The sequence below is a fragment of the Hypanus sabinus genome, chromosome 7 (assembly GCF_030144855.1).
Source record: "Hypanus sabinus isolate sHypSab1 chromosome 7, sHypSab1.hap1, whole genome shotgun sequence".
NCBI classification, from domain to species: Eukaryota; Metazoa; Chordata; class Chondrichthyes; order Myliobatiformes; family Dasyatidae; genus Hypanus; species Hypanus sabinus.
In genome coordinates this window covers 64,696,408-64,708,864 of record NC_082712.1, presented here as the reverse complement: position 1 = coordinate 64,708,864, position 12,457 = coordinate 64,696,408, and the positions used below count along the sequence as shown (strand labels likewise).

General features: G+C 41.4%; 1 protein-coding gene across 7 annotated transcripts in view; it reads left to right on the top strand.

Annotated features, from left to right (window-relative positions):
- The window catches only part of LOC132396859 (paralemmin-2-like), a 377,174-nt gene that overhangs the window by 147,927 nt on the left and 216,790 nt on the right, over positions 1–12,457 (top strand). For 6 of the 7 annotated variants that reach the window (XM_059974861.1, XM_059974858.1, XM_059974859.1 and 3 more), the window contains one exon: positions 4,458–5,141. In XM_059974861.1, coding sequence (XP_059830844.1) covers positions 4,458–5,141 — 684 coding nt within the window. Of the gene's footprint in view, positions 1–4,457; positions 5,186–12,457 lie in introns of those variants that run through there. The other variant, XM_059974863.1, reaches the window with a different exon arrangement.

The window sequence follows — 12,457 nt, the reverse complement described above, 5'->3', positions numbered from 1 at the left end:
GCAGTCCCAATACTAACCCCTGATGAAAACCACTAGTCACTGTCAGCAAACCAGAAAAGGCTCCCTTTATTCCCATTCGCTGCCTCCTGCCTGTTAGCCATTCCACTATCCATGCCTGTAGTGCCATATGATTTCATCTTGTTAAGCAGCCTTATGTGTGGCAACCTGTCAAACACCTTCTGAAAGTCCAAGTAAATGACAGCCACTGCCTCTCCTTTATCCACCCTGCTTGTTCTTCCTCAAAGAACTCTAACAGATTTGTCAGGCAAGATTTCCCTTCACAGAAACCATGCTAACTTTAACTTATTCTATCATTAGTCTCCAAGAGCCTCAAAACCTCATATTCTTAATAATAGACTCCAACACTTTCCCAACCACGGAGGTCAGGCTCTCTGGCCTATAATTTCCTTGCTTTTGCCTTCCTCCCTTCTTAAAGAGTGGAGTGACATTTGCAATCTTCCAGTCCTCCAGGACCATGCCAGAATCAAGTGATTCTTGAAAGATCATGACCAATGCATCTGTTATCTCTTCAGCAACCTCTCTCAGGACTCTGGGATGTAGTCCATCTGGCCCTGGTGACTTATCCAGCCTAAGACCTTTGAGTTTACCTAGCACTTTTTCCATTGTAATAGCAATGGGACTCATTCCTGCTCCCTGACTCTCACTGGTTCACTGCTACTGTCTTCCACAATGAAGACAAATTACAAGTACCCATTAAGTTTGTCTGCCATTTCTCCGTCCCCCATTACTGCCTCACCAGCAAAATTTTCCTTTCTTTTTCAATCTTTTTATTAATATCAACATCATGAGATAACAAAAATTGATACATCATTATTGGGATTACAAAATTAAAATGAACATAAAAGGATATATAAACAATAAGTACAATAAAGTTAAATCTCCCAAAATCATACATGATACGAATATAATATGAACAAGACAAAAAAACAAAGTAAGTATAACATTATGAAAAAAACAAAAAAAATTTACCCCAAAAAACAAGAACTAATCTAACAAGCTAACCATTAACTTTAAAAAAAGAAAAAGAAGAAAAAAAAACATGGGCTGTTTATAATATCTAAGAAAAGACAAAGTATCATCAGTGTCATCAACTCCGATCCTCTCTACATATATATAATCAGAAACGGAAAAAAAATAGGATTGGAAAAGGGTCAAATTACATCATATGAAAATATTGAATAAATGGCCTCCAAGTCTTTTCAAATTTAATAGAAAGATCATATATGACACTTCTAATTTTTTCCAAATTTAAACATAACATAGTTTGAGAAAACCAATGAAATGTGGTAGGGGTAATCTCTTTCCAATTCAACAAAATAGATCTTTTAGCCATTAATGTAAGAAATGCAATTATCCGACAAGCAGAAGGAGATAACCAGCAAAATTTTCCAGTGGTCCAATTTCAACTGTCACCTCCTTTTTACTCTTTATATAACTGAAAATACTTTTAGTATCCTGCTTTATATTATTGGCTAATTTGCCCTCATATTTCACATTTTCCCTTTTAGCTTTTTATGTACCTTATATGCTCTTTCCTTGGCTTTTATGCAGTCCTTAACTTCCTTTACCCCTGCAATTTGAGAACATCTTCCTCTGTGGGACATATCTATCCTGCACCTTGTGAACTATTCCCAGACACTTCAGCCATCTCTGCTGTGCCATCATCCCAGCCAGTATCCTCCTCCAATCCACTGGGCAAGCTCCTCTCTCATGCCTCTGTAATTCCTTTAATTCCATTGTGATACAGATACATGTGAATTATACTTCTCCCTCTCAAATTGCTGTTTGAATTCAATCAGAATATGATTACTGACTCCTAAGAGTTCCTTTACATTAAGCTCCCTAATAAGATCTGGGTTATTACACAACACCCAATCTAAGATCGGTTTTCCCTGAGTATAAGCTGTTCTAAAAAGCCATCTCATAGGCATTCAATAAATTTCCTCTCTTGCGATCTGACACCAACCCGATTTTCCTAATCCTCTTGCATATTGAAATCCCTCATTGCAATTGTGTCATTACTCTTCTTACATGTCTTTTCCAGCTCCCACAACCCCACATCTTGGCTACTATTTAGAAGCCTATATATGACTACCATAATGGGTCTTTTACCCTTGCGATTTCTTAACTCCACCCACAAAGATTCCACATTCTCTGATGGGATGCCACCTCTTTCTAAAGATGTAATTGCATCTTTTACCAACAGAGCCACACCACTCCCTATACCTTCCTGCCTGTCTTTTCAATAGGAAGTGTATCCTTTGATGTTAATCTCCGAACCATGTCCTTCTTATAGCCATGACTCAGTGATGCCCACAACGTCATACCGACCAATCTCTGATTGCGCCATGAGCTCGTCCACCTTATTCTGAATGCTAGGTGCATTTAAATACAGCACCTTCAGTCCTGCATTCTTCACCCTTTTGAATTTTGCCTCTGTGGTGCAATTTAACTCTTTGCCCTGTCTGCATTTTTACCCAATCGTTGGCTTGTTCTTCCTTACATTTTGTTACATCCATCATCTACTTGTGAACCTGTTTACATCCTCACTACTCAGTACTAAAAAAAGCTTAACTCTTCTTTACTGGGCTTCTGCCTGTTCATCTTGAAGCTATTAAGCCAAAGCCTTTCCACTCTATAACTGGCACACTCAAACAATGGTCACTCCAAAAATGACCACTCCTCGAGCCTAGCTTCCTTTCATTTGCAGCTGGGTTTAGGCCTCTGACACTGACACTTTCTGCACCTGCGCTGCCCAAAAAGACCAGCCTTGCCCAAATCTGTTCCTTTTATCCTCTCTCGCCCAACTTCTGTAGAGCTCTGACACCAACACTCACATTCCTCATCCCTGAGCCACCCAAAAAAATCTCTGAGATTCATCTTCCCATAGGCAACAAAGAAACATCATGGAATCTGTTCAGCGAAAGCATCAAACATGCAAAATACAAAAAAGAGAACAGATCATGCAATTGGCAAAAAACGAGTGAAAAACGCAGAATATGAAACATTAAACCACAGAGTCTTTGAAGTAGTCTAGGAATATTCAGTTCAGTTCAATTTAGCACTGCATTGTCCATTGATGAATTGTATCCTTAAATGTCACTTTTCCAATCTGGCAGATGTTCAATGGCCATTAGCAGCAAACGTGCCCATCTGCATAAGCTTTGTTCCAAAGAGAGTCATAAGGAAAAGGAGCATGGAAACAGGCCACCCAGCCAACTGAGTCCATGCCCAACATCAGGCACCCATTTTATAGACAACAGACAATAGGTGCAGAAGTAGACCATTCGGCCCTTCAAGCCTGCACTGCCATTCTGAGATCATGGCTGATCATCTACTATCAATACCCGGTTCCTGCCTTGTCCCCATATCCCTTGATTCCCCTTATACATAAGATACCTATCTAGCTCCTTCTTGAAAGCATCCAGAGAATTGGCCTCCACTGCCTTCCGAGGCAGTGCATTCCAAACCCCCACAACTCTCTGGGAGAAGAAGTTTTTCCTTAACTCTGTCCTAAATGACCTACCCCTTATTCTCAAACCATGCCCTCTGGTACTGGACTCTCCCAGCAGCTGGAACATATTTCCTGCCTCTATCTTGTCCAATCCCTTAATAATCTTATATGTTGCAATCTGATCCCCTCTCAATCTCCTTAATTCCAGCTTGTACAAGCCCAGTCTCTCTAACCTCTCTGCGTAAAACAATCTGTACATCCCAGGGATTAACCTCGTGAATCTACGCTGCACTTCCTCTATAGCCAGTATGTCCTTCCTTAACCCTGGAGGCCAAAACTGTACACAATACTCCAGGTGTGATCTCACCAGGGCCCTGTACAAATGCAAAAGGATTTCCTTGTTCTTGTACTCAATTCCCTTTGTAATAAAGGCCAACATTCCATTAGCCTTCTTCACTGCCTGCTGCACTTGCTCATTCACCTTCAGTGACTGGTGAACAAGGACTCCTAGATCCCTTTGTATCTCTCCCTTACCTAACTCTACACCGTTCAGATAATAATCTGCCTTCCTGTTCTTACTCCCAAAGTGGATAACCTCACACTTACTCACATTAAACGTAATCTGCCAAGTATCTGCCCACTCACCCAGCCTATCCAAGTCACCCTGAATTCTCCTAACATCCTCATCGCATGTAATCCTGCCACCCAGCTTAGTATCATCAGCAAACTTGCTGATGTTATTCTCAATGCCTTCGTCTAAATCGTTGATGTAAATCATAAAGAAATTTTTTACACCAGTCCTATCCCTAACCCATTTTATTCACCCCATGTTCGCGTCAGCTACCCCATAGATCCTAATCCTAACCCTTCCATGCTACTGGCAAATTACAGTAGCCCATTTAACTACCAATCCTAATATCTTGATCAGCTGGTCAAAGCAAGACTAGTTACTTCTTTAATATTTGTGTTCTTGATATTACAGCAATGTATGCCATGGAGGTCAGCGTAGAAAAGGACAAGCTAACGGGGGAATCCAAGGTTCTCTCCACAACTCCCATGGGTCCTGAGGGAGTTCACCAGAGAGGGGTTAAGGTGTACGACGATGGCAACAAAGTTGTATATGAGGTACATTCTGGAGATGCGGTGGTGGAGAATGGGGTTCATCATTTAACCACATCAGCAGTGGACCGACTGATAAACAAAGCAGGGAGAGCGAATGTGGTCAGTAAATGTGCATCGGAAAGCAGTACTTCCCGGGACGATTGCCGGAGTGGTGGGGATAGCGGACTTAGAAAGGACATGGTTGGGAAGGAAGCCCGGCTGAAGGCTGGCCAGGCGGGAAAGGAGGTGCAGCCGATCCCTCCTGGGGAAGCTCCCAAGGCCAGCGCCGAACACCCAGTGACAATGATCTTCATGGGGTATCAGAACGTGGAGGATCAGGAGGAAACCAACAAACTTCTGGGATATGACGGCACCATCCAGGCTGAGCTGGTGCTGATCGACGAAGACGACGAGAAGTCATTGCGAGAGAAGACTGTCACGGACGTCTCGACAACGGATGGCAACGCTGCGGAACTGGTGGCCGGCAAATCCATAACCGAGGCTTCTGAGACCCTCTCAGCAGAGGAGAACGAAGGGACGGACACTCGGATGGAACCAGTCGCAGGTACAGGCAAGAAAAAGCGCTGTAAGTGCTGTGCTGTCATGTGACCACATCTCCAGGCAATGTGGTCTCACTGTCTCTCACTGACTTTAACCTCATTTTATTAATTACACTGCCTGTACTGTGAACTGGAAGGGACCTTCCTTAATTCACTGGAAGTTGGTTCCTGAACACTCACCTTACTGTGGTCTAACCAACACCAGAGCCTTATCACTGGTTAGACTTCCTTTGAGTTTACATGGAACACACACCACAGAAACAGGCCACTCCGCCCCATTGTCGATGTTCCATCAGAAACCTTTGCACATCTCACCCTCCCCGTATATTGATTCCTTTTCCCATGTCTTATATCCATATTATCTCCTTCAACCACATCATTTTAATAGGGTGACGAAGATTGACCCTGAATTCTTCGTGGGGTTAATTATTGCTGTTCTTTCATTGATGTTTGCAATTTCCTGGATAAACAATCATGTAGTTTCAATAACATGAAGTATAAAGAGTTAAAACAATTACCCACAAGAAAGATAGAATAGCAATAGCCACTTAATAAAACTCCTATGTTACCACAAAACATATGGATAATACTTAAACTTGCAATAAGCTTATGATTCTCACCTCCCTGTGTTATAATCTAATCATGGCTACACTGATCTGTGCCATTTGTTTCCTGAATTACTTCCTACCCTGAAGTCCCTATTCATTTCAACATTATCAGTTCCTACCCATTAAAATTTTATGCTACAACACAAGAAGGGATTATTATAAACTATCTTTCATTCAGGTTCAAAAGACTTCCTGATTTCCTTCAACTTTACTGAGGAGTTTCTAAACTTCAAAGGAAATTTATTATACGTATATGTCACCATATACTACCTTGAGATGCATGCTCTGGCAGGCAGTTACAGGAAAAATAAAGAAATACAATAGACTTTACACTGCCTGTTAAGACTGACAAACAACCAATGTGCAAAAGAAGGCAAACTGTGCAAATGAAAAGTTATACAGAGAAAATGAGTTGTAAAGATTCTTGAAAGTGAGTCTGTAGGTGATAGAATCGGTTCAGAGTTGAGTTGAGTTAAGTTATTGTTGCCAGCTCAGGAACCTGATGGTTGTAGGGTAATAACTGTTCCTGAAGCTGGTGGTGAGGGACAAGGCTTCTGTACCTCCAGCCCATCAATAGTAGCGGGAAGAGTGCATGGTCAGAAAGGTGGGCATCCTTGATAGTAAATGCTGCTTTCTTGGGGCAGTGCTCCACATATATCTATTCAGCAATGAAGCAGGCTGCAAATTAGCAGTCACTTGTAAACTGGCAAGGCTTATAGGCAGCATCAGGGTTAGCTGCTCACAAAGAGGCTCACATGAAATGCTGGAGGAACTAGCAGGTCAGCCACCATCCATGGAACAGATGACTTCCAGGCCAAAACTCTACTTCACGACTGGAAAGGGAGAGGGAAGATGACAGAAAAAAGGTAGGCTGAGGGGAAGGTTGACAGCTAGAAGGTGATAGGTGAAGCCAGGTGGGTCGGAAGGGTATAGGGCTGGAGAGGAAGGAATCTGAGAGGAGAGTGAACCATAAGATAAAGGGAAGGGGGGGGTTTGATAGGCAGGTGAGAAGAGGTAAGAGGCCGGAGTGGGGATTAGAAGAAGGGGGGGGAGGTAATTTATTTTTTACCCAAAGAAAAAATCAATTCATGCCGTCAGGTTGGAAGCTACCTATACTAAATATAAGGAGTTGATCCTCTACCCTGGTCTCATTGTAGCACAAGAGGGGGCAATGGACCATCATGGCAGAACAGGGAATTGGATTTAAAATGTTTGGCCACTGGCATGTCCGGCTTATGGAGGATAGTGTGGAGGTGCTCGACAAAGCGGTCTCCCAATTTATGACAGATTTCACCGATGCAGAGGAGACCACATTGGGAGCATTGGACACAATAGACAACTCCAGCAGTTTCACAGTCAAAGTGTTCTGTCAACTGAAAGGACTGTTTAGGGCCCTGAATGGATAGGTGTGACACATTGACGGCTTACAGGGATAAGTGTCGGGAGGGAGATTAGTGTGGCGGGACAACTGAACTAGGGAATCACGGGGGGGAGTGATCCTTGTGGAAAGCGGAGAGAGGCAGTAGGTAAGGATGTGTTTGGTGGTAGGGCCCCTTTGGAGATGGCTGAAGTTGCGGAGGATGATATGTTGGTTCATGGGGTGGTAGATGAGGACAAAAGAAATGCTATCACTGTTAACTTATTTATTGCCTGTTACACTGCTGGCTTTTAGGACAGCAGTGAAGCTCCTCCATCTCTGTTGGAGTTCAGGGCTTCTTTCATCATGATCAGTAGCTTCCTCTCAGTTTACTATCAGTCAGGCTGAACCCCCGAACCTGGAGAACTGGTGGACCACTCTTAGTCTGCCCTCTACCCTTTGGTCTATTTACCAGGAGCCAAAGCATAAAGCCCTGACTCCAGCCAATTTAGCACTCTGGGTCACTGAGGCATGCAAGCCTCCAAAACACAACAAGATTGTGGTCCTCTTAGAGGTATCACTATTAAGGCAATGGGAAAGTGGGGTGAGTGCAGATGTTCAGAAAATGGAGGAGATGTGGGTGAGGGCAGCATTAATGGTGGAACACCATTCTTTGAAGAAGGAGAACCTCTCTCATAACCCGGAAAGGAAAGCTCCATCCTGGGAACAAATGCAGTGAATTTGAAAGAACAGAGAAAAGGGAATAGTACAAAGACTGTAATCTCTGGGCCTTAGACTTGCCAAATCAGGTTTCAGTTCCCAGTGATGCCAAATGTCTGGTAACTTTTGAAATCAGCAAGAAATCAAACAGCCAATGAAATTAAAGAATTCTCACAGACAGCAAATCAGGAAGTAGAAAGCAATAATTAGTAACAACTGATTTAAACAGTTTACAGAGTGTTACATAAAGTTTAGAAAATACAAATAGAATAAAAAAAAGGTGAACATCATAAACAACTTTAAAAATATATTCAATTTTTTATCACTTTAAAAAATAGGGAATTTTGAAATCACTAACAAAGATAATGACAATCTATATATATATATAATTGGTTTTCAGCCCAGTAAAGTTGTTAGGACATAATTTTGATTTATCTGTTAAAAGCTCTGTTAACCCTCATTATAAAAAAATTGACTGCTCTGTTACCAAAAGAATAATTGGAAAACATTTAAAGATCTTGTCAATTCACTGATTTTAGCAGATAGTGCTGCTGAGAACAGCAATGATGCTTCCTTTGACAATTACCCACAACAACTTCTGGATTTCAGTACCTCACCATGCATGTGCGTGTATACAGGATATACAGTCAGATTTTTCCATTGTAGCATCATTAGCTTCATAACTATTCCTCTCCAGTGATGTAATCTCTGCCGAGTCCACTGAGGTTTTACTGTAAAGTATGAAAGGCCAGTACCAGCTGATTTTCAATGTAACAAAAGCAGTCCCAAAGAACATGCAGGATGATCTGGGGTGAAGTACAATGAAAAGTGGGTTGCAAGAGAGTGGGGGAGAGGGATACCCTTCTTTCCCTAGTTTAACCTTCTGCTCCAATATAGTGGATTAACGGGCTGTCTGGTGTAAAGTTGTAGTGCAGAGAATTGTAAATTCAAATGCAGGACTGTGTTGGGTTTTGCTGATCTCAAAGGTCACCATTGTTTGAGGTACTACAGTTGGCAGAAAAATTGGTTGGTGAACTAACCTGACTTACTGGCCCTGATTGCTGACTTAAGACCCTGTTGAAATGTGCTTAAGCATCAGGCACGTGAGGATCCATACACATTCAATGGAAGCTTTGCCAGCTACACCATGTAAAACAGACCACGGGAACCAATAAAAGTAAAAGGAGAGTTGCTAGCTCCTTCTGGGACATCCTACACTCTTATACAAACACAATGTCCATCGTTGGATTGAGGGTGGAAGATTAATGTATGATGTACAGTCTGCACCCCAGAAAAGACAATGTATTGTGAAGTATTTATTTCCCAAGACGTTGAGTCGTTAAACGATGTTATTACTTTTTTTAGTCATCAATATACCTTTAAAAGCTATGCAGATTTTATTAATATTCAAATGGCTTTGCAAATATGAAAGTGTCATCAGACAATAATTACACCAATATATTTAATGCCAGCTTGAGTTTTCCAAATCTCCTGGCTGCAGAAGAATAATTGACATATTGTGCACATTTGTATCTATTCTGATAGAAAGCCTGTAGGTAAATTCCCAACAGATGAAAATCTTGTTATGATGTCCCCATGGGTAATTACTATACAAATAATCTATTCAGCAACATCTTAACAGAAGTACCTACAACTGTTCTACATTCTATCTGTAAGGGACAGAGGATGGATTTGATTGGAAGGTAACAACTAAAATGTTAACTGTATTTCCAACAGGTTTTGCATTTGAATTACTAAAAACGGCAAAGAGTAGAAATATCTACTATGGGATTGTGAGAAATTGAAGCTGGAGCTGGTAGCAAGTACTAGCGCCACCTTTGTAAAATCTTACCTTTGACCAATGTTATTAAAGCTGATTGCAGAGTTCGGGGAAGAAAGGGGGAAAAGACTTGAAAAAGTAGTCAAAAAACAGAGAGCACAGATGTGCAGAAAATCAGCTATCAGTGGGAGCACTTAACCACAAATTGCTGGATATTTTCCAATGCAATGGTAAGATCTACCAGCTCAGACCCCAAACTGGACCCCAGTGTACTGACGGCCTGTGGCCCGTGGGGCTCTTGCAGGTGGTTTCTGACATTGCTTTGGGTACAAAGTGGGTTTCAGCAAACAGAAACTCTCTATTTTCATTGAAGTTGATGAAGTTCAGGAGAGATGTAAACCCATTGCATGATTTGCATTCTTGTGCAAGTTCAGGAACAGTCCTGGTGCTACTAAAGATATCCTGGTATATTGGATCCTCGGGATACCGGATAGCCTGTCAGCCCACGTAAACTGGTGGATTTCAAAGGCTTCTGTGTATGCTCATAAAGATATTAATTCCACTCTCTTGAAGTTTTCACCCAGATTACATTAAGACATTTCTAAATCGACTAAGTGCTTTTTTTTGTATTGTTAAGTGGGTTCTTTTGTATTGGTAAGAAATTATAGGGTGGGTGGGAAGTGAAGGAGTCCTAATTTTCGAATATTGGTGCCTTTGTCTAATAGCTTTGATTGCACCGAGAGGTAGAATGCCTCACAGTGATTCTGGGGCTCTGAATCAGTGAGAATGGATCCATGATACATTAACTGGGTTCAGGTTAACTACCTGCTCAGTTCTGTGATTTTTAAAACTGCTCATAATTGGCATCCTGTACAACCTAGCAGGTTCCATCTCACCCCCAGTCCCTCCCAGTTCACAGTGCTTGGTTACCCAATCTATTCACAAGCACAGCTGAGGGAGAAATAACACTATGAAACTGTCATTGATTTTCTGCGATGCCTTTTAGTGACTGTGCCTGATTTTTTTTCTCCTTACCCCTAAATCCCATACACTAATGGTTTTTTTGCCTAGTTTCAATTTGATTAAGGATACTGCTGTATATGGATGTTCAATGATATGGTCTATAATTAATATCTCGTATACAGGTGGGAAATTCCCCTCTCTTCTCTTTCAATTGCTAAAGGTTGTGAATTTCCTACTTCTAAAGCAATTTTTTTGATTCTATGATTACTTTTACTGAGACATATCTATGACGCAACTAACACTGTTGTTCCACAAGAAGGTTGTCTTTGAATTGACCATTTTGTACCTTGTTCTATTGCAGTTTGTATGAGATTTCTACTTATCTTTTCCTTTTTTTAAAAAAAACATAATACTCTGGAGCAAACTTAGTAACTATTGCTGTTTCTAAGCATTTGATGCAGTGTGTGATTATGGTTCTCTGTTCCCTTTTCCTTTGATGCCAGTACCAACGAGCTCTTTTACATTACCTCTTCAAGCTACTTATCCACCTACTGAGGCTTAGGCAACACCCATGCAATGGGGACTTTGATTGACAGCAGCTGGATGTAATAATTCCCCTGAGTAATTAACCCATTGTGCATTGAATGAGCATGTTGCTGCCAGATTGCACAAGACCTGGCTTTTGATGCAAAATGTCACTCTGGGTTGTGTGCACTTTTAAGACAATAATTTTGTTTCTGTGGAGCATGTTGAACATTTTGATAAGTCTCAACATTTTTCACAGTAGCACTGAGCTGGACAGTGCTAGTTGGTCAAGGATTTGGTTTTAAGGAGTATTCTGATGGATATAAGAAAGGAAGAGAGCTGAAGTTGTGAGAGAGACTTCCAGAGGCTTTGGCAGCTCAAAGGAAGATTTCCAATGAATGAATGATTAAAATAGGGTGTCAGAGAAATCCCAGAGGGGCACTGATCTTCCAGAATGTTACACACACACAAACACACAGCCCCCCCCCCCCCTCACGTGCATATTACATACACACAGACATTCCCGTGCTGACAGATAGCACACAGAGGCAGTTGCATACTCACATGTTACACACAGTTTCCACTTGGGTACAGGTAGTCCATTAAAATGGAGAATAATCAAAATGGAATGTTGGTACATTAAAAAAGTGAAACAATGATTGCCATGGTTACCATGGTTGATTATATTTCTTAGGATATTAAAACGTTCAGAACTGCAGGATGCCTCAGTGTTTTTCTGCCTTTTTTGTAATTATACTGTCTTAGTACAAAAAGTACAAGCATTGATTTGCACATAGTGAGCTCCCAAAGACAACTATTTGATGGTGTCCTTATAAGCTAGAGAATATAGTTACTTGTGATTGATAACCAGCTGCTGCAGCTAGCGTTCCACTAAAAAATATCTTTCAAACACAACTAAAGTCCTCTGGTTTTCTAGGGATGGAAGTCATCCCTCTGTATCTGACTCCAAGCCCATGCAGCAATATGGTGACTGTAAACTTCCCTCTGGAATGGCCTAGGTTGGACCATGTTTCCATACTCTCCACACAGCCTGCAGTGGTGTTGGTGTGATCTTTCAAGCTGCTGCCTCATCACTCCTGGGTGCCAGGTTTGATCCTCACCTTTGATGTTGGTGTGGAGTTTGCTCCTACTCTCCATGACAGTGTGGCTTTCCTCAGAGTGCTCCCATTTCCTCAGTTACGCTAAGTTGCCTTTTAGTGTAGGTTAACAAGAATCAGGGAGGGTTGAACATTTCCAAAAAGGAATTGAGAGATGGACATCAAAAGCTGACCTTGCTATTGAGACAAAGAATAAATAAAAATCAATTGATGTGATCTGTTTTTCCATAGTTAATAATAGATCTTTTAT